The sequence below is a fragment of the Eleutherodactylus coqui genome, chromosome 4, assembly GCF_035609145.1.
Source record: "Eleutherodactylus coqui strain aEleCoq1 chromosome 4, aEleCoq1.hap1, whole genome shotgun sequence".
NCBI classification, from domain to species: domain Eukaryota; kingdom Metazoa; phylum Chordata; class Amphibia; order Anura; family Eleutherodactylidae; genus Eleutherodactylus; species Eleutherodactylus coqui.
In genome coordinates this window covers 265762638-265781224 of record NC_089840.1, presented here as the reverse complement: position 1 = coordinate 265781224, position 18587 = coordinate 265762638, and the positions used below count along the sequence as shown (strand labels likewise).

Below are 18587 nucleotides of genomic sequence, written 5' to 3'. Positions count from 1 at the left end.
GGCTCCATTAGTGATAGCAACTACTATTGCGGCCCCAGTAGTAATAGTGTCCCCTATATTGGCCCCAGTATTAATAGTGTCCCCTATATTGACCCCAGTAGTAATAAGTTCCCCTATATTGGCCCCAGTAGTAATAGGGTCCAGTGAATTGGCTCCAGTAGTAATAGGCTCCCCTATACTGGCCCCAGTAGTAATAGTGACCCCCACAGTGGCTTCAGTAGTAATAGTATCCCCTATACTGGCCTCTTGTAAAGGGCCAATAAAGGGCTCCATGGCTGAAAAAGTTTGGGAACAACTGCCTTACAGGAATAAAAGACTTAGTAATAGGGGAAAACCAATGTGGCTTAATAAAGATGTAAACAGTAAAAGGAAAGCATTTAAACTACTAAAACAAGAAGGCAGCGAAGAAGCACTAAAAACCTATAGGGAAAAAAATAAATGATGTAAAAATCAGATAAAAGCAGCAAAGGTGGAGACAGACTTATTGCCAAAGAGAGTAATAGTAACCCTAAACTGTTCTTTAACTATATAAATAGTAAAAAGATTAATACTGAAACTGTTGGCCCTTTAATAAATAATGTAAAACAAATTGTAGAGGACAATGAGGAAAAAACAAATCTATTCAATAGCTTTTTCTCCAGTGCATTCACAGAGGAAAATAAAATGTCAGATGAGATGCAGAGTGATAAAGTAAACTCTCCACTAAATGTTAGCAGTCTAACCCAGGAAGAAGAGCAGAGCCATCTTAAAAAGATTAAAATAGACAAATCGCCGAGTCCTGATGACATACACCCTTGGGTTTTAAGGGAATTAAGTAATGTGATATGCAGACCCTTGTTTCTTATGTTTAAGGACCTTTATAGTGACGGGGTCTGTTCCACTGGATTCCAATGTGGTACCGATATTCAAAAAAAAGGTCAAAAGGCGAACCTGGAAATTACAGGCCGGCAAGTTTTACTATTGTGAGTAAAATGTTTGAAGGGTTTCTAAGAGATGCCATCCTGGAGGACCTCAAGGGAAATGGCTGTATAACTCTGTATCAGCACGGGTTTATGAGGGGTTGCTCCTGTCAAACCAACCTGATCAACGTCTAAGAGGAGGTATGTTCTAGACTAGACCGGGGAGAGTCACTGGATCTTGTGTATGTGGACTTTTTCAAAGCATTTGATACTATGCCGCATAAAAGGTTGGTATATAACATGAGAATGCTTGGTCTGTGTGAGAATGTGTGTAAGTGGGTAAGTACAGTAACTGGCTCAGTGATAGAAAGCAGAGGGTGGTTATAAATGGTACATACTCTGATTGGGTCACTGTTACTAGTTGGGTACAACTGGGGTCAGTTTTAGGCCTTATTCTTTTTTAAACAAAATACCAACGACCACCTGTCTGTGGGTGACTGAGTGACTATGCGAGTTACATGTGATCGGTCACCTGGGCTCTGAGCTTCGCCCCTGATCACATGATGGTGACGTCATCACAGGTCCTTCATCTCTGTGCACTGAATGAGGGATTACGGGTAGACTACATCCTCCACAAACCCCCACAGCCTCAGTTGTTATGGATACAGCAGTACTCAGTCTGGCAGTTTATAGCTGGTTGTGAGACAACTGCACACCTGTGTGGAGACTCCAATAAATGACACCTCACAAATGTACACATACATAGCTTTTGGTGTATATTGACCAACAACATTGAAGCATAGTCCTTCACTGCTATCTTCACAGTCTTCTGAATGTGATATCATGTGATCTCAAGTGCTAATGCCACCAACACCAGTCCAGCCTTCATCTAATCATAAACCGTTGTCGAGTGTTGAAACAAACTGTCGCTGTGGTGCACACATGTCACCACAGAGGTTTCAATGCCACCGTGAAGTTAATGGAGCTTACATGATACAGCGACAAGCCACGATTTAACCTCAACGAGCAGCTGAAGTTTGTAAATCTCATGCAGCAGATATGCGAAAGCAACGAGCCAACATGTCTCCTCAGCGAGCATTTGAATTTCGTAAATCACATGCAGCTTATATGCGAAAGCAAGAAGTCAACATGTCTCCTCAGCAAGCTGCTGAAGTTCATAAATCATGTGCAACTTATATGCGAAAGCAACAAGCCAACATGTATTCTCAGCGAGCAGCTGAGGTTTGTAAATCAGGTGTAGCTTATAGGCAAAAGCAACAAGCCAGCATGTCTCTTCAGCGGTCAGTTGAAGTTCGTAAATCACGTGCAGCCTATATGCAAAAGTAACAAGCGATCATGTCTCCTCAGCGAGCTGCTGAACTTCAGAAATCACGTGCAGCTTATATGTCAAAGCAATGAGCCAACATGTCTCCTCAGAGAGCAGTTGAAGTTCGTAAATCACGTGCAGCCTAAATGCGAAAGCAACGAGCGAACATGTCTCCTCAGCGAGCTGCTGAAGTTCGTAAATCACGTGCAGCTCACCGAAAGTAACCTGGTAGATGGATTGTACAGTAAAATATCAATATTTGCAGATGACACAAAACTATGTAAAGATATTAACACAAGAGAGGATGCAAGGAGGTTGCAAGAGAATCTGGATAAGTTGGGGCTTGGGCAGAAAAGTGGCACATGAGGTTCAACATTGATAAATGTAAGGTTCTGCACATGTCATCATTAAAAACTAAATAGGAAACCACTGGGAAACACTAACATGGAAAAGGACTTGGGGATTTTAGTTAACTGTAGGCTTATCTGGAGCAACCAGTGTCAGGCAGCTGCTGCCAAGCCAAATAGGACCATGGGGTGCATCAGGGGAGGTCTAGGGTCACATGATGATAACATTGTTCTTCCTCTTTACAAGTCACTAGTCAGACGACACATGGAATATTGTGGACAGTTTTAAACACTGGTGCTCAAGAAGGACATATCAGAGCTACTAAAGTAATAAATGGAGGTTATCAAAATTGGGATTATTTAGTTTTGAAAAAAGACGACTAAGGGGTGAACTAATAACTATGTATAAATATATCACGGGACAATACAGAGATCTGTCCCATGATCTGATAATACCCAGGACTGTGACTGTAACAAGGGGACGCCCTCTACATCTAGAGGAAAGAAGGTTTCTACACCAACATAGAAGGGGGTTCTTTACTGTAAGAGCAGTGAAACTATGGAACTCTGTGCCTGAGGATGTGGTGATGGCAAATTCGATAAAAGAGTATAAGAGGGACCTGGACGTCTTTCTTGAATGATACAATATTATATCTTATAATCATTAATAACTTTAGAAGGGTTGCTGATCCTTGGATTATTCCGATTGCCAGATTGCAGTTAGGAAGGATTTTTTTTTTCCTTCAATGGGGAAAATTGGCTTCTACCTCATTGAGTTTTTTGTTTTTTTTAATTTCTCTGGATCAACATTGGGGGTTAATAGACTGAACTGGATGTACATAAGTCTTTTTCCCATCTTACACACTATGTTACTATGATATTGTTGCGTTCATGGAGGGCATTATTACTGTTGTGAAGAAAAGTCTGGCAGTCATGGGGTATTGTATCTGGCATAAGTTACATTGTGGCTGTTGTGGGGGGAAATCTGTGACTCTCAAGGAGGTATATGATGTAAAAGTTAACAGCCAAAGATGCCTGCATAGCAAACTCTATAGTGTTGTTTCAAAGGTAGTCTGGATCAGATGGAAGAGATAGGGACAATGAACAGCTACAATCAGAGATTTCTGACTGACCCTTACAGTGTTTACCTGTCCCATGTATGGTGCCAATAAAATGGTCATATTGTACCGGTATGATGTGAATGATTTACATTTCACGTTAAGCTAAATGTATGTATTGGGCAAAGTGTCTGGGGTGAGGCTAAAGCAGAAAAAAGGACATCCAGTTCAGACCTTCCATTTCCTCTTCTTTGTAACCTGCAGACAGTAAATGGGGTGGCAAGCTGAAAATATGAACACACAACTGCAGGACCTGACTACACACTGTTTGTTTGTAGTCTGTAACCATGGAGACACGGAGATCTGCATAGGAGCTGCATTCACATGACATAACCAATAATTATAAAATTGCTTCCTTTTTATTAATTTAGGAATTACAAGTTGAACATCCTCTATATCAGATGAGTGTATACAGAGTTTATTATGAAGAACATGAAGGATTTTCGCACCCCCTCCCCTATATATACTGACGTCTCAGATTGAATGGTGTGCCCTTGTTCCTTCCTATGTCTTCTTACATATTTTTAGCGGTTCGAGTTGCTCTTCATCTTTTTCTTCCTTTTCCACCTTGTCTATCATCTTCTCAATCCAGTCCACATAGTTCTGAACTTTGGTGTACATTCCGAATTTGCCACATTCGATTCCCCAGGAGACGATGCCGGAGATATAGAGTCTTTTGTACTCTCGATTTCTTAGATCTTCAAACATGAGGGGACCTCCACTATCGCCATTACAACTGTCATGGCCGTCTTCCCCTGCACACAACATGTTAGAGGTGACAGTATACTTGTTGGGCAAAGTCTTCTTACAGTCTTCTAGGGCGCGGAGTGGAATCCCCGTATATTGTAAGAGCTTTGGTTTGTTTATTGTTACCCCATGTTTGTCTTTTCTGTTGGTTTCTCCCCAGCCAGCAATATATCCAACCTCTTTAATGGCCGGATAGGCCGTCTCCCCCTTCTGCGGCAGACATACCGGGTAAATACATTCATCCAGTTCGATCCTCCTTGCCAGTTGGATAAGGGCGATATCGTTGTTGTAATTCGTCCGGTCATCGATACTAACGCCCGCTATCCAATCGGGATGGATGATGACTTTCTTTGCCTGAACTGTCATCGCCTTCTGATATTCCACAGCGCCGACTTGCAGTGAAGGTTTCTCATTTTCCCCAAAAATGTGGGCAGCCGTCACGACCCAGCGATCCGATATGAGGGACCCGCCACCAAAATTATTAGGCAGGACAATGCGTACTAGCCAGGGAAAGAATCCTGGACTGGCTTTCTTCCCACCAAAAATTCGGGTCTCCTGAGATAAGGACGTTTTTCCACAGACTGAAAAAACATAAAAATGAGGGATTCAGGGGAGACGTATCAAGAAGAACCATAGCAAACCGGAAGAACTGTAAATACACTTGTCTAGCAGGAGCAAATAACCTAATGACACCCCAAAGTGGAATGGGTGATGTTTCTGAAAATCAGCCATCATACTGCGCCATTTTGCAAATATTTTGAGTAGGCGATATTTGCTTAAATTACATTGCGTCATACTCTAGTCACATCTAAAGCCGCATTTACAATTCTAAAGGCACCCCTGTACTGAGGCCACTGTTGTTTGCAGTGGGGATACTAGCTGTTATTGAGCGCACTGCGGTCACTGTGCATGCTACTGAGAGCACTGTGGCTTGAACTAGGCCACTGTGGCTGCTACTGATGGCACTGTGGGTAGTACTGGGGCACTATGGCTGGTACCGAGGACACTGTTGCTAGCACTGTGTCTGGTATTATGGACACTGTGACTAGATGAGGGCACTGTGGCTCGCACTGGTGGCAATGTGAATTCTACGGAGGGCACTGTGGCTGGTATTGAAGACACCGTTGCTAACACTAGGGGACTGTGACTGGTACTGTGGACCCTGCGGCTACTGAGGGCACTGTGGCTTGAACTAGGCCACTGTGGCTGCTACTGATGGCGCAGTGGACAGTACTGGGGAACTATGGATGGTACAGAGGACACTAATGCTAGCACTGTGGCTGGTATTATGGGCACTGTGGCTCGCACTGGGGGCAATGTGACTGGTACTGTGGACCCTGTGGCGAGCAGTTGGATCTCTGTGGAGGCTACTGAGGGCACTGTGTTACTAGCACTGGAGTTACTGTGATTGACAGGAGTACTATAACTTGTAGCCAACACTGTTGTTAGCAATGTTGTGGGGGCGCTGTAGAACTGAAGGGGTACCGCTTCAGCATGCTAGATATGCCAATATCTTTCTGTTGTCATGTCTCTGTGTATCACATCAGCCACAATGCCTCACAGAGGAGCAGACACTGAACAAGCAAGGCCTGGTAGTAATAATGGGAATGGACCATGAGACACTTGTCTGTAAATGAGATGCTTGAAGACCTGATTATTGCCATCCGATAAGGCTGCGTTCCCACGTACAGGTAGCGGATTGAGGCTGAGACCCCGCTTAGATGCGGCTGTTAATAGTCGCACGATCTTGACGAGTTTGTTGGCAAGATCGTGCTTCCATTGGCAGTTGCGGCTAGGCGGAATCTCAACCGCAAGCTGGTACCTGTACGTGGGAACGCACTCTAACCAGCAAAAGTGTTGCCCATTGCCCATAACAGAGGACATCCTGAAGAGTTTCTGGAGGTTTCCTCTCATTTACCTGCTGTACATTTGGGAGCTTCGCTGTCTTTTTCGCTATTTATCCAGAGTCCATCCGCAGAGCAGTAATAGGTGTCTGTAAACAAACAGAAGTGAGGCATAGTCAACCTATACTGACGCGCTTCACCTCCCTGCAGTCACACGTGAGCTCCAACCTCTTCACCTCCTCACGTTCTCCATCGGTGTTCCCACAAATACTCACCATCTCCTTTCAAGGTGTAGTATTCGGTTTTGCAGTGGTATGTAGCGTTCGCCCCATATGTGGTAAATGTGACGTCGACGGCACCATTAACAATTGGTTCAGGATTTCCACATTCTACAGCTGCAGAGGACAGAAGAACCGAATCAACGCTCTACTATCATAGTACCTGCTAATACCCCCTAATATCCCACTAAGGGGCCCATGGATTACTACTTACGTTGGCATTTCAAGTGAGTATTTGACCAGGTTCCATCTCCTTGGCATTTCGCTTGGTATGATGACAGCCGCTTCTAATAGGGAATATGGAGGAGTTATTAATGGTTATAATGGCCTACCATGCACATTAGGTACATAGATGATCTCCGCGGGGTTGACATGGGGTGACCGCTAGCTACCAGAAGCCTCATTCATGGTAGCAGACCTCTTCCTAACTTCTCCCCTTGGCCACAACCCCAAAGTCTACCCAGTTAGAAATCTCAATATTATGATCTTCCCTTTCAGATATTATATGACAGTACCACAAGTCACATGAGACTACCCGGGGTATCTCGATTTATAAATACCATAATTGCCCACTTGCTCACGACTTCCTGCAAAAGCTAGTGGCTCCCAAAGGTTGTGTTCAGATGCTAGGATAAAAAGCATTTCCTTTCTTGGCCTTAACATATTTATTCTGGGGTCTGTACTTATTTAGGGGGTCTGGTCTGGGGTTGGTATTAATTCTGAGGTCTAGTCTGGGGTCTGTATTTATTTGGGGGTTCTTGTCTGGGGTCTGTATTTATTTATGAAGGTCTGTATTTGTTTGATGGTCTGTAGTTATTTGGGTGGTCTGGTTTGGGGTCTGTACTTATTTAGGGGTGTAGGCTAGGGTCAGTATTTATTCTAGGATCTGGTCTGAGGTCTGTAATTTAAGCGGTCATGTCTGGGGTCTGTATTTATTTAGGGGTCTGGTCTGAGGTCTGTAGTTTAAGCGGTCTGATCTGGGGTCTTGTCTGGAGTTATTTAGGGGGTCTGTATTTATTTAAGGGTCTGCATTTATTTTGAGATCTGGTCTGGGGTCTATTTATTCTCAGCTCTGATCTGGGGTCTGCATTCACTCCAGTTCAGGGTCTGAATTTTAGGGGAGTTTGAATCTAGAGGTCTGAGTTTATTTTGGGGTGTGATGAAAGGGCGATATGCACTAGTTGGCTCAAAGTCATTAGGTTGGTGGTATTTTGGGGGCGTGACCTATGTAGTTGAGGGTCACTTATCATATCACGTTTTGCTATCGCTCCGTTGTCATTGCTCTAGAGAAGTTTGGCATAAACATATACATACAGTATAATTCCCTCCAGTCCGGAGTTTCTTGTCGACATCCCTCATGTTGAAGCCACCAGGACAATAGCATCTGGTTATTTTCTGTCTCCATCTTCACTCCAGACCCATTTTATGTTAGCTAACCTTATAATACTCCAAGCATACAATAACATTGTGTATGCAGCACTCCTGCTGCCACTCACCTTCCCTGATAATATCTCATATCCTTCCTCGCATTTCACGGTCACCATGTCTTTGAAAACATACTTGTCCTTTTGTGGATTTTGGATGGAGTGATGGAACACGTCTGTCGGGCAAGGAATGGCTGCAAGGATGAGAAAGATGGAGGCACGTTACAAGCTTTATCAGGTTTAAGAATGACGGACTTGGTGGGAGTCCAAATGAGGAGCCGTGAGTGGCGCCATGCACCACTAGAAGGCTCAGGTAGCATGGTTAGGGCCAGATGGTAGCCTATAGGGATGTTTGGTGAGGTTTTCTATTCAAGTAGTGAGTGGATCCTTTAGAAAATAATGGAAGGTCATTGGGGGGTAAGGAAAGGGTTTGGAGGACCCAAGTTGGGTGTTTAGGAAGAATCGCAGTGTATGGTTTTAAAGCTGGATTGTGGCACTACACTATGATATGGGCAGAATGGCTTTGGTTGGGTACAATGAGCGAGCCACAAACTCAGTGGCTGGGGGATCTTGTTTGTAATGGAACAGGAGCTGTATCGCAGCTTAGGGTTTGGTTATGGGTAGCCACAAAAGTCGACAGGATTGATATTTGGGTCGTGGGCAGGTGTTGTGTCCCGTTTTGTTATGGTGCTAAGTGTGGTGTGACAACTTATGGCATTAGGCTCTGTTCACACTACCATTATGTCTTCTAAGTAATGGTGCTAAGTGTGGTGTGACTACTTATGTTATGGTGCTAAGTGTGGTGTGACTACTTATGTTATGGTGCTAAGTGTGGTGTGACTACTTATGTTATGGTGCTAAGTGTGGTGTGACTACTTATGGCATTAGGCTCTGTTCACACTACCATTATGTCTTCTAAGTAATGGGGCTAAGTGTGGTGTGACTACTTATGTTATGGTGCTAAGTGTGGTGTGACTACTTATGGCATTAGGCTCTGTTCACACTACCATTATGTCTTCCAAGTTTTCAAACACACCCCATGGACTCTTAAAGCAACCCTCTGGTCCTGGGACAAAATTCCATCCAGGGATAGAAGGGGGCAGTTCTATAAACTGCCATCCATCCTCTACACCGATGTCTCTCAGATCTGATGATTTCAAGGCCTCGTCTTCGGTCTTCAAGACAGCGGCTGCAAACTTCTAACTGCCTAATGCCCACTGTGCGTCTGTAGCCTTCAGGCACTTCACACACTGCTTTGATTGGCCAGCTTCATTCATGTGAGTAGCACCGGCCAATCAGAGAGCAGGTGTACTGCATCAGTAGTATCACACAGTACCAATTCACAATTTGCATTAGGTACTCAGAAGATTGCAGTGGTCATCTTGGAAGACTGAAAACAGGGCAGATCCAAAGGACAATGGCGCAGAGGATTGACAAGAGTTAATATACAACCCTCTCCGGTCTGGGGCAGAATTTTGCCCCTGGTCCAAAGGATCACTTTAAAGAACATATGGATTTATCATGGGGTAGACCTGTCACGGTTTTGGAGCTTACGCTATTCATGCTATAAAAACGCTGGCACCCAGAATGCAGCACCAATGTGAACAGAGCCTTGAAGGCCCGTCCTCTTAGGGCTTTTACCCACTAGCGGTTTTTTTCCCCAAATGCCAATGGGACTTTCTAATGTTAAAATCACATCGCACAAAAATCCCATATTGGCGTTGTGGCAATTTTTGTGTGATGCGATTTTAACATTAGAAAGTCCCTTTGACATTTGGGGAAAAAAACACAGCAAAATCGCAGTGAAAAAAAAAACACCAGTGGGTAAAAGCCCGGTTTTTGCGCACATTTTTACCACGCATTCTTCATGGATGTGAAAAAGGTCCGAAACAGATCTGTCTACTCATTGTCAGGCGATATGTGAAAAAGTGAATACGGTCACCATTACCGCATCGGTGAGGCCAGGGGCATGGCTGTAGGAGGTGCAGAGGTAACAGTTGCACTCAGGCCTTGGTGCCTAAAGGAGCCTAAAGTGAGTGGCCTGTGGTGCCTCCTCTCTATTTTATTCATTGCTGCCCTTTCCATTCTTCTTATCAGGCCTTACAAGGTTAGTCTATACATTGCCTCATGCTCAGACCCTATCCTGTAACCCCCTACTCTTCAGCAATCAGGCTCATATGGCTTATATAGGGTTCTAAAGGTACTCTACCCCCCAGTCTCCTCCTCACCATCCTCTATATAATAGATCTTCCAGCCTTTGTTATTGCCTCCACTGTCGGTGATGAATTGAATATCCACTTCATTACTGCCCGTTTCGATACGAGGAGGGGGCGTCTGCCCGCAGTATGGCCCAAACGTCCGTCCTTTGGCTTTTATCTGTGGAAAAAGAGCGATGGAACGTCCATTATTGTGTGAATTTGCACAGTGGTAAGCTCTCCAACACGTGTCAAGCTCAACGCCCGCGGGCCAAATCATTTTATGTGGCCTGCAACAAGGTCTGGATACAGAAGGACCGGCACTCCACTTGGCAGAGAGGGCGGCAGCACATGGAGCGGGTGCCATCTTGGATTCTGAGCTCCGGTGCGCCCCTTCATACCGCTCTGTTTAGTAACACACAGGTGGTGGCACAGCTCTGACAGCCCTACCAGGCACCCTAGCCACCCTCCAAGGTAGGCTGGGCTCATATGTAATTGCGTATGGGCTGCGGGTATATCCGCGACCATAGAGATCAATAGGCCCTATGTCATGGATTCTGCAGTAAAATAGAACATGCCGCATTCTATTTTGCAGATTACGTAATTCCGATCTGATGATGTGAGCAGAATTGTGTAATCCAATGCATTTGATTGATCCGCATATTACCGAGGATCAAATGCTCACAGTATCCGCAATTCCTATCCGGTCGTGTGAGACCGGCCGTAAGAAGAGGTGGAAGGGGAGAAACCCCAGCATAGTGCATAGAGCTCCATAGCCATGTTAGGGAGTAGTTACATCTAGGGCTCATTCACAAGGGCGGATGACGTTTTGGTCCGTGAGATATGCAGCGTTTTCACACTCCTAAACTCTGCACATGTACTGCGTAATTCATGAAGAAGGTCCCATGGATTTCTCCTGCCTTCATGTGTAAATTCACATAGATCACACGTATTAAGTGAGTATTTACGCGATCCCATTGACTTTAATGGGCAATCTTGGTTCATAATATGGACCAAAATAGGACAAGCTGCGGTTTTTTCCCCACACAAGTCAAAAAAACATATGTAAAACTGCATGTCTGAATACCCCAATGCAAATCAATGATGTTTAAACTGTCCGTCTTGCATATGTAACAGAGAGCGCAAATACACTCATGTGAATGAGCCCCTATAAACGGCATTTTGAAGGCAACCCTTGGCTCTCGGTTAAACTGAGTTTGACACCCCTGGTCTACAACTTTCTGAAACACTTTGTATTTCAGTTCCATAGCATTTACAATATCTGTGCTTGCTGTCTTTGAATTAGAACTTTCTTCTTTATGTTCAGAGGCTGGGAACCAAGCTAGTTTTACTTACATAGCTGATGGATTTGATACAGTTGCATCCAGTCTAGATAATGATATGCAGATAGGGTTGCCATCCGGCTGGTAAACCCCCGGGCAGTAATTTACTCTAAAGCCTGATGCCGATGTTTATTTTTTATCGACCATATTAATAGTAATAATCGAGCACCTCCGGCCGGGCAGCAGCCCTGTGATCAAGCGCTGCAAGTCACTGTGAAGCTCCGGTCGGGACACCACTGTAGCGCATAGAAGATCCTCACTCCTCCCCTAGTGTTTGTGTTCCTGTTCCGAGCGCTGCAGCGGTGTCCCATCCTGACCGGAACCTCCCAGTGAGTTACAACGCATGATGACAGGGTTGCTGCCCAGCGGGAGGGGAGGGCACCAAGAGGGGGAGCTATTATTACTAGGGCCACTAAAAGAAGCACTATTATTACTGGGGCCACTGAGAGGGGGTATTATTACTGGGGCCACTAAAAGAGGCAGTATTATTACTGGGGCCACTAAAAGAGGGGGTATTATTATTACCGGGGCCACTAAAGTAGGCACTATTATTACTGGGGCCACTAAAAGAAGCACTATTATTACTGGGGCCACTAAAAGAGGCACTATTATTACTGGGGCCACTAAGAGGGGGTATTATTATTATTACTGGGGCCACTAAAGTAGGCACTGTTATCACTGGGGCCTCTAAAGGGGGCACAATTACTATTGCCGTCACTAAAGTAGGCACTATTACTACTGGCGTCACTACAGGAGGCACTATTTCTATTGGGTCCACTGAAAGGGGGTATTATTACTGGGGCCACTAAAGTAGGCACTGTTATCACTAAGGCCACTAAAAGAGGCACAATTACTATTGGAGTCACTGAGAGGGCTCTATTACTATTAGGGACAGTGTGAGGGGTACTATTACTAATGGGACACTGAGAGGAGGCACTATTAGTACCAGGGCCACTGGAAAACAGAAGTAAAAACATGTCCTAATAGCCCATGCCACTGATCACGCCTTCTTTTTACTTTGGCCTGTATTTTTTTGGTGACAGAGGTGGCAACCCTATATGCAGCTGATCACACCAGAGGTACAAATCTCTCTCCTATTCTGATACTTTGCTACAATGTATCAGAGCAGATAACATGGAACTATTTGGGGTCCAGGTGGTTCAGAGCTCACAGAGGATGGTCTAGAGTGGATACATTTGTAACAAACCCTCAGATGTATTAGATCATGATGGGTTTTCAGCCTGTAGAAGTAAAATAAATAAGAAGGTTGCTATTTGCTGACTGCAAGCAAAGATCTTGAAAATGCTGAATAACTGAAAAAGTGGAAAACTTTCCATTCTCTGATGTCCAAGTGCTATTTTCAGAAAATCAGACGATGCCTTTAGACATATTTCCACCCACGAATCGGAGGCTGACAAATAGATACTCACTATCAGACTGTCATAAAGGCAGCTCCCATCTTCAGGGGCCTCAATGTCAAAGTCTTGGGCCCTGAATGCCAGAATAACTTGGTACCCCGATTCTAGGAGGACTTTGTATTCACAGCGCGAGTTCTCGGGGTAAGGAGACGGATATCCCGGGCTGCTGATCTGCCCCCTCAGATCTGTATACAGACCCCCACTACAGTTCACTGCAAGAGACAAGGACACATCCAGATGATACAACACAAATAGTGAGAGGGGGAGCAAAAAAACACTCCAAATTTTGGGGCTACACAACGAAAAAAAAAGCCTCTTAAAGGACCCTTTCCACTTTGTGTTTCAGCTCCTCGCCATTTTTAGGACCTTTGCTTGCTTTGAGTGAATAAAAAGATTCTTGTTTGCATCCAGGTTCTAACTTCTGTCTGCTCACAAGTCCAACCATAGGGGTCCGCCATGCGGCAAATGGGAAATCAATGCCAGCGATGAGTTGGTGTAACTTTTTGCTATAATTCACACAAGTGCTAGTGTTAATCATAGTAAATGTGATGGACCTGTGTGACCACTCCCCTTAATGTTAAGTACCACCCAATCTAGCCCCGTCCCCCCACCCGTTTTTTTTTTTCAAGTGTTGGGGCGTTGCATAAACCTTCAAAAGTTACACTTGTACCAGAACAGATACTCATATGACGATTAGCCTGGATTTATATAATACTGGAACTCCTCCTTAAAGGGATACTCCCAACTTAACAGGGAGACTGCAGCTACAGGGGGCGCAGGTTACATACCTGTCCACGACCTACATTATACCCACAAGTTCAGAGCACTAGTTACCCCCGCACGTCTGCTGGTCTTCTTGCAGTTCATATTCTGGTGGACAGGAGCAGAAAAACCCTCCGATGTAATTGTTGCAAAAATGTGAGCAAGGTTCGTACATGTCGCACTCGTCCACATCTATAAGAGAGGGAAGAACAGATTGTGAGATGCCAGGGGACAAAGTATGTGAAAAGTGTCCAACAGGGTGAAATTAGAAAGGAATAAGTAGAAAGAAATCTTAGGTGAGAACACAGGGGTCCTTCTCTGAACTGTGGAACTTTTGTTTTTTGGATATTGCATATATAAATGCTACAAACCTGCAGCCACATAATAAGCAGCAAACCCCGTATGTCGCTCCCGGTTGGAGAAGTCGGACTTGAACAATAATTTCAGGTGAGTAGTTGGGTAGAACTTCTCTTTTGGGAATCCACTAGATCCAAACAAATGTTGTCCACAGAACGCCTGCTGAACTTCATTTCCAATGACAACCTGTAGTATAAAGACAGCGATGACCCATGAGACAGATCACCGAGGAGCATGTCCACAAATGAGAGGCAGAAGCAGAGATGTTCACAAAGCGCCATCCTCATACATATTGCATTATAGGGACGCGAATATTCTACAACTTTGTAACTCTGGCTGTAACGGCCTCAAAATCTGCCTGGCTTGGTGATCTGCTGATAATGGCTGCAAGCGTACAGAGGCTTTAGGACATATATAGTCTAATGACCAGAATTAAAGGAAACCTCCAGTAAGTCCATAATTGTATATTGCTGCAGGGCTACATGACTGTGCTTGAATAATATATATGGCCTGCATCTCTCTACTTCTCTAAAGATGGTTTGGACACCTGTAGTCCTTGTTTGTATCATATGCAGACCACCTCTTTCCTTCCCCGTACAGGTGCGGCCTCCAAACGTCTTATGTCTCGTCTGGGTGTCAGTAGTGGATCACTCACACAGTTCCCTATGTCGGCACGGTGGCTGACTGTCTATCACCCTGGTATGAGGACACTGAGACTTACTGTGCTATTTCAGCTGCTTGCATGTGAGCTCTGCGTGGGGTTCCTGTTTTATGCACTATTTGTTGTATGTTTGGTGTGAACAATGATGTGTTTGATATGTCTGTGCTGGTTGCCAGACATTTTCCGTATGTCTAGTCCTGTTCTGTGTTCGGTGTGTCAGTACAGTGTCATGTCCTGTGTGTCTGTTTAGTTCATCTCTCTAGCTCCCTAATCAGGGATAATTAGGTCCCAGGTATGAGTGCAGGCCCGCATCTATCGACGTGACCAGTCTGCCGTGGTAGGCAGGGCCTCTCCCTCGTTTGTTACGTATTTAGGGAAAGCCTTCACGTTTATTATTTGATGAGTGTTTGTAGGTTTTAAATGGACACACTTGCGTCCCTTTTGTGGAATGGCGCTGCTGTGCGCCAAGCGGACGTAACTATTGCATTTTACCTGCCCATAGATGATGTGTCTAGTGACCACTTACAGTTGAAATCAAAATTATGCCCCCCATTACAAATTAGGTTTATTTGACAAACTTACAAACTTTCAGCTATTTACAAAAAAAACAAAACAATCAAATAAGAACAATTTAAATAGGTCATCACAACTACCGTGTTTCACCGAAAATAAGACAGTGTCTTATAATAATTTTTTGTTCAAAAAGGTTTAACTTTTTTACATGTATAGCTGCCTGGACACTATTTAAATTGACTTTTTAAATTAACTGTTAGCAGGGCTTAATTTTGGAGTAGGGCTTATATTTCAAGCATCCTCAAAAAGCCTGAAAAATCATTTTGCATCCTCAAAGTCTGGAAAATCATGCTATGTCTTATTTTCAGGGTATGTCTTATTTTCAGGGAAACAGGGTAATATAACAAGTGATTTCTTCAAATTTACCACAAAATGCACTTTTAGTGACTCCGGCAGTCTCAGAATGATTTACCCCCTTCATGAGGAGCGTCTTTAGTACTTAGTAGATCCAGACAGCTTCTGACAGCATTCCTGAGGAATCTTAGTCCGTTCCTCATGGGCAATGGCCTCCAGCTCACTTATATTCTTGGGTTTGCATGCTGCAGCCACCTTCTTCACATCCCACCAAAGATTTTCTATAGGGTTCATATCAAGCGACAGTGACAGCCACTCCAAAATCTTCCAGGACTACTTCTGAAATCAAGTCTTGGTGACTTGAGGTAGGCTTGGGATCATTGTGCTGTTGGAAGGCTCAATGACTCCCAAGCTTCAGCTTCCCCACAGAAGGCATGATATTTTCTGCTAGGATTTCCTGATATTTGATGGAATCCATCTTGCCCTCCACACGCTACAGGTCTCCAGTGCCAGAGGAAGTGAAGCAGCCCCAGAGCATCACTGATCCACCGCCATGCTTAACTGTAGGCAGGGGGTTCTTTTTGGTGTCTGCTTCATTCTTCCTCCTCCAGACAGACTGCTGATCCAGAGGCCCAAAAAGTTCCAGTTTTGTTTCATCGCTCGAATCACAAAACTCCTATGGCTTATTTATATGGTTTTGAGCATATTGGAGGCGACTTTTCTTGTTCTTTTGGGTCAGTAGAGGTGAACGTCTTGGAGTTCGATCATTAAGACCTTCAGCATTTAGTATGCGCCTTACTGTGCAAACAGAAACCTCAGTGCTGCTGCCACCACATCTTGCTGCAGTTCTTTTGCAGTCTCTGGCGGGTTTTTGACCACCTGCCTCCTCCTTCGCGATAGTGCCCTCCTTCTGCCATGTCTAGGTAGTTTAGCCAGTGTTCCTGCAACTTTGAACTTGTGGACTGCTTCCAGCTGTATTTGTAGAAACCTTCACTGCCTTCTCTTTCTTTTTATACTCTTTTCCTTGTTTATAGAAGGCAATGATCTCTTCTCTGCACTTCTTGAATCACTTTCTTGACTAGTCATATTTCGAACATGCAATCAAATGTCAGTCAGCAAAGCCCTCAGCAGTCCAGATATTTGATGTATTTTATCTCAAGCACATCTGATACAACTAATGAAGCCTTTGATTAGTTACATCAGGTGTGCTTGAGACGATACCTGAGTTGCAAATTTTTTCTCTTATGACTGATTCCATTCAGGGGGTTGAATAATTCTGAGAGTGCAGTAGTCAGTAAAAGTGGTATTTTGCATTAAATCTAGAAAAACCGCCTGTTATTTTAATTGTATTGAGATATTTAAATTGTTCTTATTTGATTGCTTTTTTGCAAATAGCTAAAAGTTTGTAAATTTGGCAAATAAACCTAATTTGCAATGGAGGTTGAATAATTTTGATTGCAACTGTAACTCTGTGCACTATTGCATTGGTCTCCAACCTGTGGCTGTTACACAGCTGCTACTCCCAGCATGCACTGACTGCCATCTGTTGCAAAGCTACAACCCTCAGCATGCTGGGGGTTGTAGTGTTGCAATACCTGGACATCCCCGCTTTATTGTAAAACAATGCAAGCTTGCAAGTCCTGTCTCTGTACTTACCTGCAAAGAGTCGTACTCGCACTTCTCAGACAGCTCAATGTCTAGGTGTGTGAAGTACAGGCGGATTCCGTACCCCTCTGGGACCTGGATATTCCAGGTTTTCGCTGCATTGTTAGGATATACCTGCGGGTAGTTGGGGGAGATGATCTCTCCATACATAGGGGGTGGCACTGCATTGGCGCAGCCCAGGAGGGTGAGAAACAGCCACCTGTGTAGAATAAAAAAATGCTCTATGATAATTCATAGCATCAACCTATGCAAAGTGGATTATGTAAAACGTATGTAGAATGCACAAAGGATCATGGGTAGGCAGGGTGCAAAGCATGCACAGGAATGTTACCGCTGCAGGGTGACTTACCACAGCTTCATGCCTGAATCAGAACCTCAGCTCACAGCAGATGCTGTATGACTGGGGTGCTCGGCTTGTCATTGTCCTCGCTTAACGCATTTCGGATCTTAATAGGTTTGCACTGGCAGAAATTCTTGCCTTCTTTGTTTCGAACTCTGTAGCCCCCATAGAGGGATTCAATTAACCATGTACAATATTGGTGAGAGTGTGACTCATTGCTAGAGGGGAGGGAGATCCAGATGTAGAGAGAACGGGGCAAAAGAAAAGACCAATTGCATGTAGCGTCTGAAGTTGGGGAAAGTCCTGGATTTCGTAACACTCTGATTTTTTCTTAGTGGAAAGCAGCTGATTTCCAGTAAATAAGAGTGGAGGGGGAAGAGGGATGAAATCTCAACCAGTCATCAGCATGCGGTTTATCTGTAAACACGCAGCTTCTCGCCAGGTCCTACAAATGCGGAATCTGATCAAATAAACCTTAAAGAGACACTAGACATAAATTCTGCTTTTAAATACAGTCTATTGCTCTCTGTTATCAGCCGGTTCTGACAGCAGCATTTAAGTGTCCTGAAAGGCATTTAAAAGTCTTGAATAGCTCACCTGCAATGAGATTGTGGGCAACCATTTGGGTGTTATGGCAACTTGGGGCCATTTAACCCCTTGAGTGGCGGGTTGCTTACCACCCTGTGAGACCCACCAGGGCAGGTTTTTTAAATGGTCTAATCATTTAATTTCAACTAATTTTGCAGTCTCGTTCCAAGAGCCATAACTTTTTCATTTTTCCACTGACACGGCCATATGAGGGCTTGTTTTTTGCGGGACAAGTTGTACTTTTTGATTACATCATTTTGGGGTATATATAATGTATTGCATAACTTTTGTAAAAAAATTTGTAGGGAGATTGGGGGAAAAAAAAGAAATTCTGCCATTTGTTTTATGGATTTCATTTTTACGGTGTTCAGCATGCAGAATAAATAGTTTGATATCATTATTCTCTG

The 18587-nt window shown here is 44.1% G+C and overlaps 1 protein-coding gene across 1 annotated transcript; it reads right to left on the bottom strand.

Annotated features, from left to right (window-relative positions):
• Positions 1–4031: 4031 nt before the first annotated feature.
• C1S (complement C1s) lies at positions 4032–17841 on the bottom strand. Its single transcript, XM_066601240.1, has 11 exons — positions 17602–17841; positions 17244–17451; positions 14074–14245; positions 13775–13894; positions 12953–13152; positions 10213–10360; positions 8057–8178; positions 6775–6847; positions 6558–6677; positions 6357–6431; positions 4032–5019 (listed from the first exon to the last, which is right to left on the bottom strand). Exons 1-11 carry the CDS (start codon positions 17610–17612, stop codon positions 4196–4198), a joined length of 2073 nt encoding a protein of 690 aa, XP_066457337.1. The 5' UTR covers positions 17613–17841; the 3' UTR covers positions 4032–4195.
• Between the last annotated feature and the right edge of the window lie 746 nt (positions 17842–18587).